The sequence below is a fragment of the Alosa sapidissima genome, chromosome 12, assembly GCF_018492685.1.
Source record: "Alosa sapidissima isolate fAloSap1 chromosome 12, fAloSap1.pri, whole genome shotgun sequence".
Taxonomy (NCBI): Eukaryota; Metazoa; Chordata; class Actinopteri; order Clupeiformes; family Clupeidae; genus Alosa; species Alosa sapidissima.
Window position 1 is genome coordinate 24,852,551 of NC_055968.1, and position 23,075 is coordinate 24,875,625.

The following is a 23,075-nucleotide window of genomic DNA, read 5'->3' on the forward strand; positions in this document are numbered from 1 at the left end:
GTTCCATTATCAGCATCATAGTTGGCCCCACAAGGCTTCCTTTTTAACATTCCATATGTTATCTTAATGCAGAGGAAGTAGATTGGGGCCCAAATAGAATGTTCAAGCATTGTTTTTGTTTACCTTGTTGAAAGGGTCCATAAAGTTATCCCCCTGAAAACAACTGCCTCTGGCATCTCTAGAAATGTACAACTAAATTGAGATGTTTGCTCAACATGTTTGATTCTCAGCAGTAATCAGGTATTTGCTATCAAACAGCTTGATTTACTAACTGCCACAAATGAACCCCTAATGTATGGGTGCAGGTGGAAAAGTGCACAAACATCTTTCTCTGGTTGGCTGTCATACATATCTATGGAGACACTGAATAGAATTCTGTCGAAGGCTCTTGGGGGCAGTACACTGTGGAAACCTGGATCACAGTCAAGACTCAAATTAGACATCAAGTTCAAATAGCTCTGCAAGGACAGCCTGATGGGAGGCTGGAGATGCTTGGAAGCCTGTGCACAGAAGAGTTCAAACAGTGTCGAAGCATGTTTGGACAGATGGGACTCAACCTGGGATCACCTTCATTTAGCCCAGCCAGCTCACCAACAGTATAAAGACAATAACAAGCTGGGAGATGTTTTTCCATCCTCAAAACTTTTCTGCAAAGGGTTTGGGGATTAATTCACAGTGCTCTGAATCAGTAGAAATGATGCAGAGAGTACAGTCAAGTTTGCTTTTCGCAGGGCCGTGGATTGACAAAACGGCTGCACTGGGCTGTCCACCCGTGACAGTGGTGGCAAGGCAGGAAGGGAGGCTGTCTGGTTACTCAGTGTCATCTATCTCCAAGGGACGTCCAAACACAAGCACAGTGCCAGCCATAACGGCAGAGAGCGTGAGGATGGCCAAAAGAATAGCCCACCAGTGTGCCTAGGGAGAAATATAAGTACTTCTGTAAAATTCTTACAACTGTGCAAGACAAAAAATGTGAAATGCATGCTGGAAGGACAAATACTAGTGTTTCATGGTGACAATTGGGAGAAAAAACAGTGTGTTGAGTAATTTAGTTGTTATGTGTTTATCAAAAACTGATAATGGTTCAATCGAAACAGGATGAAATGTAAATGTGGTAATACATCTATCTGTTTATATTCAGACATGAACATACCACCATCCAGTCACCCAGGTCATCAAAATCATCCAGATGAAGAAAGGCATTCTTGAGCCTTGCTATTGGCCCATCTGCATCCAGCAGTCGGCAGATTTGGAACTTGTCGCAGTAGCCCTGGTTCCCTGAACAGGGAGCCCCAGCCACCAAGGCCACACGCTTTCCCCGAAAATGTTTGGCTAGGACAGAGGAGGTAGTGCTCGCACATGTTTTGGGTTCGTCTGGCAGTGAAAAAAGATGGAAAAGAAAATATATTTTTTTCACTTTCTTAATGCTTTTCTTGAAGTAGTCTGGTGTTTTTCTTGAATTGTTATTCTGTTGGATTGTTCCCGCTGAATAAACATATTCAGTCGACATAATAAAAAAAGAAAACACACACTTACTAATTTGCTGACAACACATGTGGCATTTCTCTCTCATGGACTCTCCTGGACAGTCACACTGCCCCAGGCCATACTTTGCACAGAGAGACAGAGAGCACTCCTGAGACAAATAGAAAGGATGATTTAGGTAGCTCTGTGGGGGGTGCAGCTCTCTTACAGCCTTTCGTTCAGGAAATACAGAAGAATGTGGCTGGAAATGCTGCCAGGTTACAGAATTTCCTCGCATGGCTTTTTTCTTTTTGAGTGTTGCACACAGGAAGGCATGCCTGTGATTCTCCAGAGGGTGATATATGAGAAATGTACAGTACAGTGTGGTTTCTGAGAACTTTTTTCCTCTCTCTCACACCAACGTTGTTCGCCAAGTCCCTCATTCGTCATCTCGGTGGGTGATACAATGAACAGAATTCAACTAAAAACACATGCGGCTATATACTGTGAACACTCACTCTCTGTTTGTAAGGGCTTCCCTTTGAAAACGGCATAGCATTTCAAACACAGTGTGTGAACTGTGTTTCTAATTAGTAATCAAACATTCTTACATAGCCTTTTCTCAGTTGAGCATGTTTGACTCTTGAATCTAGGCTGGGTGAACCCAGCCTGATCTGCCGGCGATTTCTTTTTCGCCCTGCAGCTCAGGCTGGAAACCTGTGCATCTTTTTCTGCTGCTTTCATTAGAATTTTGCCCGGGCCCAATCACAAGCTGGCTTATCCACCTGGCGCGCTATTGTCAGATTTAATACGCGTTGCTCTGCAAACTTCACCCGGTTCGTTGGTCAGATTGGTGAATGACTATCCAATTGTGTACAGAGTCATTTAAATTATGCCCATTGATCACCCCTTTTGTGCAGTAGAAAATACATAGCGGACTCCCCAGACCAATGTTTAATCTTAAAAGATTGAGCTTGGTCTGGTGAAAGCCAGACTATCTTGAATCAGTTTAGCATGTTTGACTCTCTTGAATCCACTTAATGAAACTTTAATGTTCATTATTGTGGCTATGTAGCTGGCTCACTGCGAGCATCGGCATTGACCTTCATCACATTCTGACGTACCCCTTGTAGACAGATGCGTGTGCCCAGACTGCAGACGGTCATGTTGGCTTTGGGACGAGGAGCAGGGCAGTGTGGAGAGGCCCCAGAGCACTCGCTCTTCATCTCGCACTCGGACTCATCCTCACATGGCGTGCCTCGGGCTTTGAAGTCACAACTTGGGCTGCAGCAGAGGCCTTGGCTGGGACTGCAGTTTTTTAAGCAAAAGGGTTTGGCAGGAAACTTTAGAAGGATTAGTAACGGCATGCACAACACCACCGTTTGCCATTACCATAAAGCACTGCCAAAGTTGTCAGTTTCATTTCAGACACTTTAATCCAAAGTGACTTACAGTATTGTGAAAGCATGCATCTTTATCAGTACTTGGACTGTGAAAGACTTGACCCCTTGACCCCAACATCTCTTGTGCCATGTTTTTCCCTGCTCAGCTAGTGGGATAAACAACTGAACTGCAAAATCACTTTCCAAACCTCAGTTAACCTGAAGGGAAACTAGATGTACCGCAGAGCGGTACAAAATATGACCGCCACCCAGTCCAGCACATTTTTTCCACAAAAATAAGTCACGCTGAAAGGCATATGATTATAACGGTCTCACTGAATTGCACTATGCACACTCAATTCTCACTGGTATCTGCTAGACATAAAGTACCAAAACATGATTAGTTTAGTATGTGTGTTTATGTGTGTGTGTGTGTGTGTGTGTGTGTGTGTGTGTGTGTGTGTGTGTGTGTGTGTGCGTGCATGTGCTTGTGTGTGTGTCTGTGTATGTGCCTTTGTGTGTGCATGTGCATGCATGCGTACATATCAATAAAGTATCTATCTATCTATCTATATGTCTACTGTGTGAGTATGTGTCATACGTATGATTACTGTGAATGTATGTGTGTGCGTGTGTACTTGTTTATGCACATGTGTGCATATGGAATAGGTTAACATGATCCCTGGAGGCAAACATACGCAAAACATTGGTCATCCTAGGCCCTACGGTTCTCAAGATATTCACAGAAAACTCTGTTAGTGTACGGTCACTAAATGTACACATAAATTAATTTATTGTACGGCCCCCCAAGAACGAAAGTCCACAAAACTTGGCATGCATTCTGAGGGTGTCATAATGATCCTACACTTTCAATTTCGTGCAGTTTTGACCATGTCAGCCAGAGATATTGTGATTAAAACATCTAAGTTTTTGCTTTTTAATTTTTAACTAGGTGGCGCTATACATTAAATAAGTGGTAATGGGATGGGTTGACATGGCCCCTTAAGACCAAGCCACCTACAGGCCAGTTGGTGTACAGTAACATAGATTAATTTATTGTGTGGCACCCCATGAACGGAATTCCACGAAACTTGGCGTGCATTCAGAGGGTGTCATAATGATCCTACACTTCCAATTTCGTGCAGTTTTGATCATGTTAGGTCACAGATACCTGCGATTACAACACCTCATTTTTACTTTTTTGTTTTTAACTAGGTGGCGCTATAAATGAAATGAGTGGTTATGGAATGGGTTGACATGGCCCCATAAGATCAACATACAAAAAAAAGGTGGTCCTCCTAAACTCGGTTCTCGAGATATTCACAGAAAACTGTGTCTGCCCTACCCTCCTTTCGGGGGGTCCAGTCCAGCAGGGGGGCTACAGATCAAAATGAAAAACGATGGTTCCATGCTATCCATGTGGGGCTACATGCCCACCAACTTTTGTGTACCCCGGTCTTTCAGTGTCCCGGAAATCCTTGACGGAAAATTGGCCATGTGAAAAAAAAAAAAAAAAATCTGACTAAACCTATATGACCGCCGCTTCGCTGCGCGGCGGTCATAATAATAACACCAATGACACTAAAAGCACAAAAGAGGAAAATTTAATTAGCACACAAGTTCTCAGAAGGAGTCGTATGATAATACCTGCAAAGCTTATTTGGTTTCAGTCGACACTGTACTGCCAGCGACTCCTTAGAGCTGTAACAGCACGAGTCCGAGTCGTTGTGGCCCACGTCACACTCTTCTCCGTCTTCCACGATCTGGTTTCCACAGATGGGCTGATCGCTAACTACAGCAAGACAGAGCATGCACACAGACGCCTCTTAAGGGTTGAACAAGGATGAGTCGTGAGAGGAAAAAAAGACAAGCTCCGACATAACATAGCCTCAAGGCGCTTAAAGATCTCAGACAGATAAGCCACGAAATAAAACAGCAAATCCGCCCAGAAGGTGAATCGTCTCCTCGCTCTCACCGACAAAGCAGTCGTCCTTCTTTGTCCGCAACGTTTGGCCGATGCGCTGGAGGCTGCAGGGGGAGAATTTGTCATTGTTCTCTTGCACCTCGTTGCTGGCGTGAGGGAACATCAGGTATCTGCCTTTGCCTCCCTCCGAGCCAAGGCTCCCACATGCTGGGCCTTCATCATGCTGGGACCCAGACAGAGGAGAGTGCATATTAGGGTGAGGTGTTTTTATTTGAATGAAAACACTCTTTGGGGCTTGCTTAGAAAAAAAGATGTTCATTAAATATACCCTCTTGTCCAACAGCAAGACTAATCTGTGTCTCTTTCAACTTATGAAAAGGGCAATTCAGCAGGGGCAAGGTATCCTCAAGGGCAGTTCTTCTACGTGATTTACACCCTAAGGTCATTACAGGGCTAACTACTGAGAGTTTGACCTCTGACAAGCCTAAGAAAGACACAACAAACCACTGGGGCCTGGTAAGCGCCTCCTGTTGTACACACGTTTGTTTTACTTTGCATATTTATTGTACATTTAACCCTTAAAGGTGTAGGTTTTTGAACGTTCTAAGTTCCGCAACAATTGAAGGTTCTAAAATTCTATGTTGAATTCAATGAACCCAGATATTCTTTACAACGTTCATTTCTCAACATTCCCGTCACACCAGTGTGACGGTACTCCTTTAAGGGTTAAAACAACTGATAGACCGTTATGTCTGATACAAATATGCTTAAACAGATGTTTACTACAGGAATTCAGATCACATCAGACATGACTTTCGAATGGATTTCAGTGACAGTGTCCCTGGGCCTTGGATGAAATGATCCCATAACTAACAGATGTCAAGAGGGGCATAGATAACAACTCATTCATCATATCTTCACGGATGCCTTTCAGCCTTTGTCTTTTATCTAGGGCGTACAGGGTCACATGCTCCTAACGTTTGTTTTGAAAACAATAAACCAACAGTTAATACAAAACCAGATTAAAAGTTTGCTCCCATGGTGACTCATGGTAGTTAGGGCACTGCGAAGGAACTCCTCAGAACATAAAGTCCAATGGGATGCAGGCTAAGGGCTGGACAGCCCACATAAATCTCAGGTGAAGCCTCTCTCTCTGATCTCTGCATGGTCATAAAAACACTGAAGGCAAGGTGTTGGAAACACTGAAAACATGTATGTCAGGTCATTCAGGCTTTGCTCGAGTCAGCCAACTCACTAAATTTATAAAGACGGGGTGGGGGGGGGGCAGAGAGAGAGAGAAAGACAGAAGGAGAGAGAGGCAGAGAGAGAGAGAAAATGAGTGAGTGAGAGAGAAAGAGAGAGAGAGAGCGAGAGAGAGAGAGAGAGAGAGAGAGAGCAGACAGCGGAACTAATTGACTCAGGAACGCGGAGCAAGTCTCCAAGCGAGCCTGTGGAGGGGTAACCATCATTCATGAGGCGAGGTAACTGGCTGTGGTGTCAGTGGGTGAGGGGTCAGCTGTAAGTGGAGCGAGCTGGTTTGTGGTGGGCAGTGCTGGAGGTGGAATGGGTTTTAGAATGGGTGACAGGTCCCGTGGAGGGGGCATGCAAGCCTGTCTGCCCTTTTCATGAAGTCATTTTCACGGTGGTTCTACAAGGCAAAGCAAAGGGATTCTGTCGGGTGGATGCATGGATTGCTCCGATATGAATGCCAATAAAGCACAGTGTTGGGCCCACATGGATTGAGAACGAGGCCACAGGGCAAGCACTGTTCTGACTGCAGACTTTTCTTTTTTGGGCAACACCCAGGACCCCACCCCCCCCTTTCCGAGATCAGGACGCATTGTCACCAACTGAACTGTTCTACAGAGTGTAGGACTTAATGTCCTACATGCAGTAAGAGAGGCATGAGACTCACCGGAGATCCCAAACTGTGGCCCAGTTCATGGGCAAAAGTGAGCTGGATCTGCCTGGGGGGTAGATACTGGCCGTAGTTCTGCACAGTGATCAGGCCCGTGTTGAGGCTAGAGTTGCGGCCGTCCCTCAGAGTGGTGTGCTTAGAGCATATCCCTCCCCAGTTACCTGGAAGACCAAGAAAGTGGGGGGAAAAAGCAGTCATGTGATGTTTTTCAACTCACCCATTGACAACCATTTCCAATAAACCTCTGTCAGTACATTGTAGGCGTGTGTCCTGTTATTCTCCCATCTCCCTGTTTTGTACATCTGACGTAACAACCCTGAGACTTCTGTCCCTTTTCTCATGAGCAAACATCACCTAAAAAACGCCACTCTCCAGTTTCAGCGAAACACGTCCCCCAAACTTACATAATGGTTAGGTTTGCTGGATTACAAACAGCTGGGCTTTTTCACACGTGAACACTGCTGCCTTTAAGTCCTCTGGCCCAAAGGGCTCTCAGATGGGAAGAATGGCTTGCTGTGTGAGAGGCTGTGGCTCTGGTTAATCCGTCAGCCTATCAACACTAACTGCCATATGTTGACAAAATTTCCAGGGCAGAATGCCTGGAATGCACAGTGCATTGTCATCCTTGGAACTCAACCTTATGTAAAAAAAGCCACAAAAACCACAGAGATAATGTACATACATAACCAAAATATTTTAATCATTTTTGTTATTGTGAATTCTCTTACCATACTTATCAATAGGCTAAGTATACTAATGAGATTCCTGTTCAAGAAATTGTATGTCATCGAAACATGACAACAAGTGTGCAAAGTGAGCAGTGTTAATTATTTACCATTTTTATTTATTTATTGTTACATAATAATAATAATAATAATAATAAAGCTTTATTTGTATAGCACCTTTCATACACAGAATGCAGCTCAAAGTGCTTTACATTTGAAGCATGTAACACAATAATAGTCAGTCAGTCATTATAACATAGCATATCTGCTATCTTTAGAGAGTATTGGTTTTGAGGAGCTTCATGGGTAAATTGGAAAGGTCAAAGCATTCATTGCCTCTTTCGTAATATGAAAGGAGAAACCCTAAAGCAGGGGTCTCAAACTCAAATGAGCTGGGGGCCAATTCTGCCAACGTCATCTGATTGGAGGGCCGGCTATTTCTGAAAATGCAATGTTCTTTTTTTCAAATACCACACAAAACTGCAAACAGAAAGTGCAAGTGTTTTTATCTAGTTTTAGACACCTGTGCTAGCAACCTTAGCTTATAAATAAAATAATGATAAAATAAATATTAATACAAATTATAAAATAAAGGAAAAACATAAAAAAACAGGTATGTGTGTGTGTTTCACACCAAATAAAAATATTTCCTCTCATAACTTTTTTAAACCTGGCAAACTAGGCATCAGGGTTAAGAAAACAACACCATTGGATTTTTATATCAAAATTTAAAAGGCCATGGCTTGAAAGTGGTCAGAGATAAAGTTATACTGTAAATGTAAAAATCTTTGAGTAAAACAAAAGTTTATGAAGGGGGTAAATTTACCCATCTAATTTGTCACTGAATGGCAAGCACCTCAAATTATGCACCTTTCAGTAAATACTGGATGAACATATGTAAGCAGGTTTACTTTCCTTTTTTCATATTACCCACATAACAAATTAACAGAAAAACACCTAAGATGTATACCAACACCTAAGATGTTGTGGTTTAGTAATAGATTACTACAATATAGGCCTACAATAAAGTATTCTGGTCAAACAGTTCCTATCGCGGGTAATCTGCAGTACCCAGAAGTTCGCATCATATTGCGTGACTTTGTAGTTCTTTAGAGCCCTATTTCTACTAGCCCTGCTGTCTGTACCACATCCATTACGGACACTATCATCACGATTACCACTGCAACCTCCAAGCTATGTTGGGCAGAGGGTCGAAACAAGCATGGTATGCTTAGTGGACACCGTTGTATACACGCACCTCCATTCACAGACGCACCGTGACTATCACTGTCATAGACGATCGATCATAATCTCCAAAAGGATATTCTCCTTCAGAATTAGAATAGGTGAATAAGCTTACCTAAGACTTCATCACACGTGAACGTTTTTCAACATTTGGTGTAGGCCTGGCTATTTCTGCTTAATTTCTGCAACACTATGGCCTGCATCGCTTCCGCGTCATTACAAATGCACGTCTTTGTGTTTCTCGCGTGTAATACAAGTATTTCCTGAAAACTTTGCGCAGCGATTTTGGGTTTGAATCAAGCTCTGGATGTCTTGCACATAGTGGAGCAGAGTAGGCCTACAAATGAGATTTGTCCCCGTACCTGGATCTATCGTCTATTTTAATCAGTATCGTTGTTTGTCGCAATTAATAGCCTCAAGGGCCGGATTACATTATTATTTTGTCATACGTCGCGGGCCGGAATTGGGCAGGACGCGGGCCGGGTGTTTGAGACCCCTGCCCTAAAGGAATGCAGGGGAGCTGGGACATGGGTTTCTATGGCCTGGTGAACTCTGTGACAAAGCAGCAAGAGGCATGCTCTTACAAGTTCTTGTAGTGGTCATAGTGGAGATATGCACTGACTTCTTCAAACCTCAACTCTCCTTTTGACTCATGTACTAGGCTCCAGGCCATGGCAGTGGGCTGTCAAGAATGCTGGTCTTATCTAATAAGGGTTACACAATTAAATTTAATTCAGTGACTCACCTCAGTCATTAAAACACTCAGAGTGAGAGAAGAGACACGTAAACATTCACATTAATCAGTGTGTCAGTGGGCAAAGAGGATACATGAGTTCAGGCATGCTAGCTAGTAGTAGCTACTGTGAAAACGTCTTCTACGGAAGCTATGACTGGTACATGTTTGATCAACTCAGCCATCCCTGGAAATCACCAAGGGGACTGCAGCTGCAAAGACCCAACAAGAAATGGAATCATCCTTGTCCAGTGGCCGTCCTTTACAGCCAAAGAGCTCATGTTTAAGTTGTGGTTTTGCCTTTCAACAACTTGCCATAGAGTCTCCACCCACTTCAGGAGCTATATTAGGCCAATTTTCCATCAAGCTCAGGCCAAGCCATTTTTGTCACCGGGAGAGCTTTAGGCCAGGGGCTGGCAACACTACCCCACAATGGGATGCAGGCTTAGGATCACAACAAAGTCAGGTTCACTCTGAATAGTAGGTCAGCCATAACGGCCGGCGAGTTCACCGCTTCAGGGATACAGTACAGAGACTTAGGAGAGAAAAGTCTCTAAGCTTCTAAGAAGTGATATTACCCCCCCCCCCCCCCCCCCCCCCTATGGAGATAGTTCCTATGTTTTGAAGTTGAATATTTCCTTTCTTCTCCCAAAAACAAATAAGCATATTTGGAAACTAATAAACAAAGTGTGGCAAGATACTGAGAGCCATGGGGAGTCCACAGCATGGGGGTCCCAGAAGAAGCCGTGGGTTACAGTTCACTGAGGACAAGGTTACAACTGTAGCAACAAATTATCTCTTTTTAGCATCGATGCGGTTTCCACAAGCACAGCAACATTTTCCTCGAGATCCTACAGTGACTGCAAATCAGTGGGCCACCATTTACCTTTCGGATGACATAGGTGGCTTTGTGTGTTGAAATGTGCATACTTGTTGAACCTAGCTAATCTCATGTGAGATGTCTCCATGGAGACAAATCCAAGTTGTGGAATGTAGCCACTAGCACTACTACCCAGCCAGCATCCATGGTGGCGGTGGTGGATGAGAAACATGCGGGGTTGGGGGTGAAAAAAAGATGCAGAGTTCTTTCGTCACATGACTGTATTTAGGTGGCCTCACGCCCCTCTGCACAGCCAATCCAGAGCCACACAGCTGACAATGTGATGGCAACATTCACGGAGTGCAGCCTACTTTTCTTATCCTCCACAGCCCCCAACCCCACCCTCCACACCCCCACAACAACAACACAGCCTACTTTGTCACTTGACATGTGGGATGTCAGTGATATTCAAAGCCTTGCTACCAGTCACAGACTGTGCTGGAATGTGAATACTTTCTTTGTCCTGGCAAGTCAATTTCATGAGTTTAGGCATTTTGGAATGTAAGGATGTTGATAAAATGTAATTATAGTTTCAGATGTAGGAGAGAACAGAAAGTTCCCTGGTCAGGAAATGATATCAGTGTCTTTGGGCGTTTGTCTGGTAAGGCCCATCCAGTGTCCTGTGCACGGCGTACCAATGAGCTGGCATTGTGGTTTGCTGTGGCACATGTTCGTTCACTTGATCTCCATTGAAAATCAATTCTTATGGAGCTAAACAAAAAATTGTCACAATAGTGCAGTAGCAATCTATAACATACTATACTATACTATAAAATGTTTTTATTTTATTTTTATTAAATGTTTTATTTTATTTCTAAATCAAAACAGTCTTGTTAGGGTCATAGATTTACCTACTTCACTATGAGTTTTATGTCGTACAAGGAGAACCTCAGTTTCACTGAGTGTCCAGGAAGTGGATTAAAATGCTGCACAATGTACTGTAAGCAAATTGCAAATTGAAATTATCTTGTTAGACTGTCTAAATGTCAGCCAGTAGACAGACACTACTACTTCCTAATACTTCCTGACAGCAAAAAAGCAAATAAACATTGGACTTATATTTCATGGAGACATCTCACATGAGATTAGCTAGGTTCAATAAGTATAGTATGCACATTTCAACACACAATGCCACCTATGTCATCCGAAAGGTAAATGGTGGCCCACTGATTTGCAGTCACTGTAGGATCTCGAGGAAAATGTTGTTGTGCTTGTGGAAACCGCATGGATGCTAAAAAGAGGAGATCATTTGTTACTACAGTTGTAACCTTGTCCTCAGTGAACTGTAACCCTCGGCTTCTTCTGCGACCCCCATGCTGTGGACTCACCATGGCCCTCAGTATCTCGCCACACTTTGATTAAATTCGTTTTCAAACACATATAAACTACTTTTAACTTTATGGAATGTATATGAAAGGCCCCGCAACAGCATAGGTTGCAATTGCTCCTCAAAAACTGAGATTTCAGGACCTTGCTTTGCTTCATGCCCAACTATGCCCTGTAGTTGTTTTAAAATCACTGTAACCTACAACCTCCATGGACACACTTTAACAGACATCTGATTTCATTGATTGAAACCTCTGTTAACGATTATGCTAAATTGTCCTAATGTGGGACACCTAAGCTCCAGTGGCTGTGGATCTTCCCCAAACTAATGAATGCCAGTGAAACTATGGGAAAGCAAAGCTGTTGCCTTCACATTGTTGCCTAATCTAGCCTACAACATAAGTCCGAAAAGCAAAAAATTACCCACATTAGGGCAATCCACCCTATCCACTTCTACCGTACCCTCTTCCAACTGCCATACAGCCTCTACCACATGTAGTTTTTTCAAATATGCACTCTAGTTTTGTTTTGTCTTCATACAGCTAGAATGATAGCCTTTACTATCTTTTACTTTACAGCAGGGTCATTATGACAGTAGTGACTGTGTGGCACAAATCAATTGGAGAACGTATCACTTCTTGACTTAAATCTATACAAGCTTTTCACTATATTCAGTGTATGTTACAGGAGGTGATGTGGTATGTTACAGAATGTATGTGATGTGGTCTCAAAAATGCTTATTTTATTTGCAAATCTGAATACAAGACCACTGCACAGGATCATGGCAAATGTGTTGGCATAGTCAAATTTTTCATATTATTAAATCTCTAGGAAGAGATGCAGAACCAAAATGGATATAAATCCCTGATGATTGAACAAAAACAATGAATGTGGCGCTTAATTACTTTAAGATGAGACATATAAAGTATCAGTCCCACACATAAATTAATAAAGGCAATAAAACAAAGTGAATCTATTCATTCTGTTGTCTGCCCTGCCAGTAAATTTCCTACATCCTGTTTTTCTTAGTATTTTGTGGAAAGTGGAAAGTGTCTGTGCAGGCTTTGAGCACGAGGGGGGTTGGGATTAGATGAGGAACAAGCGTGTTGGCGCCCCTCCTGGAAATGTGTCAAGGACAGAAGTGGACAAAGGGCAGATACCAAACAAGCTTTAAGTCTATCGCTTAACGACCTGAGTCATAAGGGTCTCTCACGTGTGCTATGTTATCGTTAATGATAATACTTCCACCGTCAGCTTTTCAGCTTAGGCTTTCTGTTTCTTTTTGTCTTTCTTTTCAGTGTTGTTGTTGTTTTACCTGTCTTTCCCTCCCACGCAAGGCCTAGCACTCCACTGTAGTCACGGTTAGTCAGCAGGTAAGACAAGCAGTAGTTTCCCCAGTTGGTCTCTGAATAGAGACTGAGCAGTTTTTCTGGCCCAATGAACGGTCGATTCATGGGGTTGCCTGGCTCCTCTTTTGTCATCACCTGAGAGAAGTTGAACAGGAATATGAGCGCCATGAGACATGTGTAATGTTCTGGCGCTCTATAAATACAATTAAATTGAAATTGAAATTGAATATGACAGGCTGCATATCTGCATACAGACTGCATAGGCTAACATCTGCATTCAGACTGCCTATGCAGATATTGCCCCATAGTTTCTGTTTAAATTCACTTGTTGCACCTCTTTGGCCCCATGCAAAAGTCATTTCATTCAATAAGCCTTTAAGCAACACATTCTGAATATGAACGCATTCTATGCATTAAAACCAATATCATCTCAGCACAGTGCAATCAACATTTTTGGTAAGTTCAAATGAGAGAAAAATCACATGTTTCATGTGATGCTGTTATGGCACTCACACTGAGGGACTTCACTTTAAAGTTGATCAGCTTGATGCCTTCAAAGTCTGCCTTGTCATAAACATCATTCACAGCTCTCATATAGGAGGCTACCTATGAAGGAGAAATGGGTAAAAAAAAATACATTTTGTAACTTCTAATTGCCTCAGTGTGCTTGTCAGACCATCATGATGACCACAGTGACATACATTGGGATGATAGATGGTACAGAACAGGTACCCTAGAAAAGGAAATAGCCCATGTGTGGTCCAATGTCACTATATGAGAGCACAGTAGGGAGTACAGGGATCTCCACTGATAAACATAGAGGAGATCAATTCTGACAACATTTACCAGCCATCCTTTACAAACACATTAATTGTGGCTCTTATATCGTAACCTCCCAGAGAGTTACTTGATATTTCATCAGTCTTGCATAACAGTCTTGTACCCACCGCACGTGGCAGACTGCAAGTCTGACACCACGCAATCAAGAGAGGGCAATTCTCAGTAGAGCGTCTAAGTGGGACCGAACAGTCTCGGAGCACGGTCTGCCAGATCAACTGTCAGAGCGCACGATTGATTGGGCCTGGTCATGGGCAGCGTGTTACCACATACCAGAGCAGGCTGCCAGAGACATGGCGACCTGGAAGTGGACGCTGAATGTGCCAGCTGGGAGCGGCATGCTGCGGGGTTGGATTCACATGTGGCAAAGTGCCTGGGCACCTGGCCCCAACTCTCACACGGACTCTGGCCCGCGCCCACACTTCATTCACACAGCTGTAGGTACAGTAGTCCTGCCACCCCATAGTCCTTCACTGATAAGCTGCTCCATTGAAGTATAAGTATAAGTATATATACTCTTTTGATCCCGTGAGGGAAATTTGGTCTCTGTATTTAACCCAATCCGTGAATTAGTGAAACACACTCAGCACACAGTGAACACACAGTGAGGTGAAGCACACACTAATCCCGGCGCGCAGTGAGCTGCCTGCAACAACACGGCGCTCGGGGAGCAGGGAGGGGTTAGGTGCCTTGCTCAAGGACACTTTAGCCGTGCCTACTGGTCGGGGTTCGAACCGGCAACCCTCCGGTTACAAGTCTGAAGCGCTAACCAGAAGGGCATAGTATAACTCCCCTCCGTAAAAACAAAAGTCCAGATTAGATAAATATGACGTCCAAGGAGAGATTCAAGCTCTTAAAGGGACAAGTCAGCTCAATATGTATCTTTGGTCTGTATCTACTCCTTCTCACAACATTAGGGAGCCACATATGTTTTCTTTTCTCTGTAAAGGTGACTAAGTATTCTCATTCCTTGGTAACTTATTTTGTTTAACACTGTAAATAATCATTTTACCTGAGGAGTGAGTCTAGGAGCCTTGGATAAATCTGTATAGATAATAAAGCAAAATATTCTATTCTAATGTAACTATCCATCTAGTAACAAAATACTTCAAACCAATAGGATAATAGAACAATAGAAACTGTGTTTCCAAGATTCACATCTGTAAAAAGCTGTAAAATATGATTGTTGGTATGGCATGATATATGGTACATTGACTAGATGAGTGTATGACATCAACAATGACAATGGAATAAAAACAATAACAAAAAAAAAGGATGAAGTCACATGAATTGATCTCTGGGATGGGCAATGGGTTTATATTGTACAGAACATAACATTCTGGGGCAAAAAACTACAAGTGACGGAAATCCTGCCCCCTTCTTTTCAATATACAAACATTACGTAACATTTCGATTTTACATGGTTCAAATAGACTGTATGTTCTCAAGGTCATGAAACTTGGCAAAACGTAGAATTTGGAAAATGTCCAAACTTTCCCCCAACAGTTCATCCACCCCCATCTGCAAATACAGGGGACATAACCTCACTTCCCCTGGCCCCACAATAGGGAGACACTTTGCACCACTTTTTTCAACAATGAAAAAGTACATTACTGGACCATTGTGGCTCATGATCCCTCAAAAAAGGCGAAAAAAGGCATTCCTGTAGCTTCCTGCAGCTGAAGGGGAACACCTTGGCGCCAGACACACTGAGGCCAAAGGTATGATTCCCAGGGAACACCCATACCACATGAGATCTACATATGTGTTTACATTTTTCATGTATACTTTCTTGTCATGTGTACATATTGTATGTACATATCTCTCTCTGACCATGTGCCACTTTACACAGCTGTACACTGCTGTTCAAAAGTTTGGGGTCACTTAGAAACTTCCATTCCACTCCATTACAGACAGAATACCAGCTGAGATTAGTTGCATTGTTTTTTCATTTAGTTTCATTTTCATATGCAGTTTTCAGATTACATTTTGTGGTTACATAATTGCAAAAGGGTTCTCCAATGTTTTCTCAGGTAGCCTTTTAAAATGATATCAGATTAGTAAACAGAATGTGCTTTTGGAACTTTGGATGAATGGTTACTGATTATGGGCATCTGTATACTTGGCGTAGTCAAGTAGATCTTGCATTAAAGATCAGCCATTTGTTTCCAACAGTCATTTACAGCATCGTTGATGAAAACAAGGACATTTCTAAGTGACCTAAAACTTTTGAATGGTAGTGTATGTCTGTTAAATGACTCAGGGGAAAGGTAGAATCATCATAAGAGTTTTTATTTGGCCTGCACCGTATTGTATGCATTACCTGTGCCACGACAGCCTCCACGCTACCAAACTTCCGGTAGTAGAAGTGGTCCGCTTGCAGGTGCAACAGACAGGTGGTTTTGGAATCATCCGTTGTTCTCCTCGACCTCATCAGTGACTCTTCCTGTGAAACACACCAGACCACTGATTATCACACTTCTAAAGGCGACAGAGAGGTGGGAAGCAAAGGAGGATGTTGGGTAGGCCCAGGATAACATGTGTGCAGTTCATTTAGGACCCTTATCTGCAGATTACGGGCAAAGGAGTGTTGTGTGTCTAAAAATAGAATTATTGTCAGTATACACTACGATGAGGTATTGCTATTCTGTGCTTCCTTGTAGGCTACTCCAATTGTTTGTTTATCTTGATTGTTGACTGATTACAATTTGGCAAATCTTCAAATATTTCTCTAAAACAATAGTACAGGTTGTGTAGATAGAGTAGATATGTGGCCTCAGCACGCATGGCTTTTAACCTCGATTTGTGATTATGAAAACAATCAGAAACACTGGCACTAAGTACAGGACATAAAGTCCAAACATTTGTCTCAGAATTGTTGTTCCCCTGGCATCAGCAAAACTGAGCAAAGGAGAGGCTTTCTGAAAAGTTTTTGTGAATTTGGGTGACAATGAGGATGGGAATCTCACTGGAAAACGTTGGAGAAAGAAAATAGGGTAAGTGTAGTGCAGGAAGTGTGCCGAAGTGCTAATAAGAGTATAAGAGTGATGTCATGTCTGACCTGCCCTTCCTCCTCCAGTCTGAGGCTTCTGGCAAGGTGCGCCAAGAGGTCCGACCCACAGAGCCCATTAACTCTGTTCCCTAGGGAGGACATGTCTGTGAAGACACACACATATACACACACCCAAAAATCACAAAACCTTACACAAATATAACAAACATAAACATCATAACTACTACAACATGTGAATAGGCATTCAGGTAAATGCACACACACACACACACACACACACACAGAGAGAGAGAGAAAGTGAGAGCGCAAGAAAAAAAAAACTAAGAGGGAAGCATTTTGCACAGCACACACATGCAAAAAGACTTGTTAACAACTGTGTTAATAGCACTTTAAAAGGTAATTAGTTGTGCAGCGCAGGCTAAATGGGTAAATATAGGCTTGAATGTAGAGACAATAAACCGTCTGGAACCGATTCTCTGACTACAGCTTTTTCAGACCCAGAGCCATGCATAATATCTAATGTAAAGAAAGAGAGTCTATATGCTTTATTCAGTCCAGGTGTTCTAATTTGCATTCTCCCTCTTCCTGTGTTCTCCACTCTTTTTCCTGTACAATGTGTGTACGTCACACATAGATTAACACAGAGTACTTACTTGCAAGCAGAAATGTATGCTGGGAGTTAGGGCTGAAAGATTGCGGTTTTGAGTATTGTTGACTTGCCATATTGACTCAATCTAAGTTTGTTTCTACGTTTAAGTGTTGTTCTTCTATGTGGTCCACCTACTGGAGGGGAGTGTTTACAGCAGTTCCGTTTCACACATGCGCAGTCTACGCGTCACTTTGACGCGCGGTCTTAAATTTCGGTCGACTCAAAGACGCGACGCATGCTGTAAAAATGACGCAAATCTCGTCACGCGCTCACCAGTGCCGCGTGCGCGGGACGCAGACGCGGGACCATACTTTAGGCTTAAGGGTGCGAAGGACTGTTCTGGAATACACTAATGCACGTGCAGGGTGAAAGTCTGGTAGTGGGAAGCAGAAATGAGCACTGATGCGTGGACACGTGGTCTTTGCGTTTTAAAAGGTGCAAGTGCTTTTACCCATGACACAGTCACTGTGATGACAGTTCAGTAATATCTGATTTTGATTTTGATCTGATTTATGTATTAAAGGTTCATAAATGCACGTGTTGACATAAATATTCTTAACAATAACGCCAATGTCCATTATGTTCCACCACCGGACTTGTTTCATGGCAGTGACCATGACCCCACATTGCTTGTTGAAATACTTGCACAATTATAGGCTAGTCAAGGGAGATTTCAAGAAGACTGGCACTAAACTGTAAATCTCAAAGGCCTCATTCTTCATGCATTGCCCTTGAACACCCCCCACGTGTATTTAGAGACTATAGCTCATGACTCATTAGTGATGGGTTACAAGTTTGTAAAACATTAATTAAGGCTAAGCTGCCTTTGTGGAAATCTCATTGAAAATGCTGTAACCGTTACAAATTGAGACAACTGTTAGTGTTGCTATAAATTTGGTAGTTACAATGCCACAAGAAAGGTCTAAGGCATTTTTTCAGGAATGGTTCAGTGTCTGTAATTTCTGAACTAAGCAAGACAAAATTAACTGTTGTATTGTTTTCAAGACTCTAAGCACCTATCTGTCTGCACCCCCTACTATTACACAAGTTGATAAAGGAAGTGCAAAACATTATTTTAATAGATTACAATGGCTTAGTGAAAATGAAAGCTCAGCTATTGAATGGGACCGAGTCAGGTGGTTTGACCTTCAGTGACCAAGATAAGATTAGCTCAACTGAATGAATTGATCATTGGCCAAGAGCTGACTCTCATGCTATCACTTTTCCAACTGCTCATTCGAAAACACAAAGCATGATTAGGTCGGACGATCTGGCTGAATGGAAGTAAGCCAATGGCAGTTCGACAGGGCTGTCAGTGGGGGTGGGGATGGGGATTTGGGGCAATCAGTGGGCATTGACCCATTGACGGAATTATTTCCAGACTGCTCACAAACCTCATGGCTGCTCTCTCTCTCTCTCTCTCTCTCTCTCTCTCTCTCTCTCACTCTCTCTCAAAGCTTAGTTCCCTTTTAAGTATTGTTCCATGCCAAGACAAAAGCAAGCTTTCCGTCCCAAAGAATTCTTGAGGAAACAGACACAACATGCAGAGGAAATTAAAGTAAAAGCAAGCCTACACTGCGTAGGACGGGTCTCAGAAGATGTCTGATATACAGGCCCATCTCCCTTTGTTTTAGTTGATGGCAACGCCAAGCTAATCAAACAGCAAAGCTAACTTCTTCTCGAGCCAAATCTTTGTTGCACTAAGAAAATAAATATGAAATCACCAGACATTCTTTTGGAATCGGTGCTTTTATCCCTCTGATATAAATATCCTTTGTTTAGCCATTTGCTCAAAGCAATGAGTTTGTCTACATGCAAAGGCATCGTTGACTTTGTAGTTGTTTGTATCTCACAGAGAGATCTAGCTACTCTACTGAATGGGACCATTGCCGCCAAGAGTATGGGAAATGCCCTATAGTAACCTCTCAGCCTCATGCATGTGGTCTGACTTCAACTACAAGATCACATGACCCAGGGTAACCACAGTGCACTCCCGGGTTTGTTTACCTTAGGCTATAGCTACAAGATTATTGCCTTTCCTTCTCTTTCAACATACTCTGTCACACACACACACACACACACACACACACACACACACACACACACACACACACACACACACACACACAGAAGGATATCACAAATATGACAATGTTGGTGCCAGTCTGGAGTCTTTCTACAAGTTAAGATGTTATTTAATCAGACCCTTTATGAGATTACAGATTTACATTCTTTCTACATCCTAAAAGCTGCAAGCACTTGCCAAATACTCATAGGCTCTAAATCCTTCTGCTTTTGTGTTATTTCTCCATAGCACACCTGGTGATATTGATGAAAGGTCTAAACACTCATTTGTAAACAAAGCCTAATTTCAGGGACGACGGGGACTAGAGTACGAGTGCTCCATTTTAGTCTGAAAAGCACCGTAGGAGCAGTGAAGAGGCTGCCAACACAAGTCTTTGCTGGCTGACCTAGCCTCTGTAAACAGACGACCTGAGTCCAGTGTCACACTGACATCAGTGTCACTGACGAGCATATGCTGGTTGGGTGTCTCAGTCCTGACTCCAGCCTCATATTAAGCACACCGCTCAACCCGACAATGGGATCACCGTCACCTGATACTCTTTCTAAAACGCACCCGTTTTTTTGTTTTACTTTCATCCGTTTCTTTTCTTTGGCTGCAGTTCTGTTAAACACTCTTGCCTCCCAAACTTCTACTCTGTGACGGGATTCTATCAGAAGGGCTAAAATTTCTTCCTCGGCGGGGCAGTTCTGTGGAGCACCACTGTGTCAACAGTCTTGGCCTTCTTATAGCACCCTCAAATGATCCCTAATTCTCAGCAAATCCAAGGAAACACAAATGCACATTTAGGTTTTTTTTCAAGAACAATATGTTAAGCAGTTTTCAAGAATCTCCCCCACAATGAGTTGCATCAAGTTTTCCTTAAAAGCCCTTTGTTCCCATACAACCCCTGGCACACTCCTACTGCCACTTTCCCTCTTGGCACCTCCGAAATGCCCCTGCAAAATACCAGCTGGCCCCAGGCTGGCAGGCTCAATAGCAACGGTCCGGACAAACCTCCTCCTAAACTGCCAGTGACGGGTTGACTAATGAGAGCTTAAGGCGACGAGGAGCCTGGAGCTTGTTTGGGAGGCTGCCATGTGTCCCCTCTTCACTTGCCTATGTCGTCTTCATGATAGATAATGGAATGGAACTCTGACTCGTTGGTTGTGTAGCTATGGAGTGGCTCCACGTGATAGGTTCCATTGGCGGTGGTGATGAAGCCCTGGAACAGGCCCTGGAGAACCGAGCCGTGGCAGGAGGACTGGTCCTCATCTGGAGACAAAAGGAGAAAGCATGGACGTGTTACGGCCCTGATTTTGTAGGTTGCCTTCTGCTAGTCTCCTAACCATCAGACCTGGAAGCAGAGCTAATTCAGCTTCCAAAGACAAGGTTACTTAATAATGATGAATACAGAGGATGTAGCCTTAAAGACATGTGGACGAAGTGCATGAACAGAACATTAACTTCCCTAAGAACTGGCCAGCAAGTGAAATTAGCTGCTTGGGTGTAGAGTGAGGAAAAGTGGGGCAATAACAGGGCTTGACATTAATGGTTGCCCGGTTGCCCTTGGCTACCAAGTTGTTACAAGTGGCAACCAGATTTGGTTGGCTTTGGCAACCAAAACTTCATGCCTGATTGCCAAGCTGGCAACCACTTTTAAAAGTTAACATTGAGCCTTGGGCAATTACAAGATTTATCACCACCTTTCACATACCTTCTAGCTTTCCGGAAAAAACATGAGAGAGGTCCACAACAGTGTCTCTGTCGCCCAGGTCAATCTTGAAGTTATCTGCAAATCCCTCCGAGTCTTGTCTGAGGACCAAGTTAAAGTCCCTGAGAAAGACCAGCACATGATGAATTGTTAATGGCAAATGAATTCTGAGGAGAACCAGCTAAATGTTTTCCAGGAACCAGTGAACTATTTTCTGAAAGGTGCAGGGACCAGGAGAGTGTAATGAAGGGTGTTACCGTTGGAAAGCGCTGAAGTTCAGTTGTAGCTGCTGCTTGTGAGACACTATTTCACGCTTAACTCGCTGGTGACTCTGATGTAAAACTTGGCGGTCATAAGTCAGCCCCTCATAGTATTTTATGAACTGACCAATGGTACCTAAAGCTCCTGAGAGAACAAAAAAAATATTACGTGTTTCACTACAAGCAACAATAGGATACTAAATGCTCTATGTTACCTCATTTTAATAAAGAATAAAAAAAAATAACTGTCTTATTCAATTAAACACACTTGAATCTAGAGCATGTGGTTTTTCATTGGTACAGAGCAGTGGAATGATTTCCCTTAAGTGACCGCTGTATTCATGCTGGTAATACTACACTGACTTGGACAAGTGCAGTAAGTGGGAGTACAGCAGAGAGTCCAAAACTCTGGTATGACTCATAAAACTAATGTGCCAAGGAGTAGGACAGGGACGTGTGTTTTTCTGTGCCCTCCACTCTCAACAGGGTAAATATCAGAAGAACATGTAGGTTTTAGGTCCAATCAAAAGGGCTAATACAGAGGGTGGGCTATCGATCGATCACTCTGAAGGTTACACTGGTAGCATTCAAGGTTACATAGTATACACAACACGACCCACCCAAACATGACATGACATGACCCCAAAGGACAATAGAGGAAAGAGTTCTACCTGTACTGTGTCCACTGATGCATGTCAACAGAAGGACCCAGGAGTGTATAATATTCAGAACGTCACCAGCCATGCTATCCTCATGATTTCTTTTTGTCTTCGCTTAGAGTCGCACCCGGAACATCCACACAGGAATGTTAGCTACTTGCTCAGGCTCGAATCTACCTCTGAAGCAGACATATTCAGACATGCCAGAGTTGCAGGGAGCAGACCACATCTGTGAATAAGGGGTACGATTAATATTGCTCACAAAACATATCTCCAGCATCTGCTTTCAGGCCTGAAACTATAGCTTTGCCTGTGATTGCATTCTGAGCTGTGGCCAGTCATGCTGATGTGATTAAACATGGACTAAATGCCCGGAGTAAGGCAAACATTTTCAAAGCAGGCGCCTTCATATTTGAGCTCTGCGGGGGCAGTTGGACCTGCGGGGGAGAGATGCACTAGGCCAGAGCACACTGAGATAAGCCCCCCTCTCCCTACTCATCTCCCCCAGTTGCTCACTTGATCTGGCACGCCTAAAAAAAGGACCACTGCCAAGTCCAGCACATGGACTACCAGCCAGGAACCGGAATAGAGCACCTCAAAACAAGAGGGAGGTGGATTATTGTTAAAGACCACACTGGAGCCTCACACACTACTGTATGTGAAGACCCCGGCACGTGTCAGTATATGACAGATGATGAGGCAGTTTACCCCATCAACCCATTTCTGAGAATGTAACAATGAGCCCTGCCCACCACACTCCCTGGCTGTTGATTGGCTCAGGCAGAACAGCCTGATCTGAAATTATGACATCACAAGATCAACCCACCCACAAGGAGCCACACACACCGAGCAGGGGTTACTCTAGGATAGTCCAGTACCTTCCTTACGGCTCACTAAGTTCCCTTTTTACAACGGCCTTTTAACAAGCAAAAGAA

General features: G+C 43.2%; 1 protein-coding gene across 1 annotated transcript; it reads right to left on the reverse strand.

The window, feature by feature from the left end:
- Positions 1-57: 57 nt before the first annotated feature.
- si:ch1073-396h14.1 (disintegrin and metalloproteinase domain-containing protein 10) lies at positions 58-22,537 on the reverse strand. The gene is made up of 15 exons (XM_042056851.1): positions 22,153-22,537; positions 21,479-21,626; positions 21,225-21,343; positions 20,627-20,782; positions 16,845-16,939; positions 16,107-16,229; positions 13,460-13,552; positions 12,913-13,081; positions 6,686-6,849; positions 4,822-4,993; positions 4,494-4,638; positions 2,589-2,772; positions 1,537-1,636; positions 1,154-1,374; positions 58-915 (listed from the first exon to the last, which is right to left on the reverse strand). Exons 1-15 carry the CDS (start codon positions 22,223-22,225, stop codon positions 811-813), a joined length of 2,067 nt encoding a protein of 688 aa, XP_041912785.1. The 5' UTR covers positions 22,226-22,537; the 3' UTR covers positions 58-810.
- Positions 22,538-23,075: the final 538 nt, after the last annotated feature.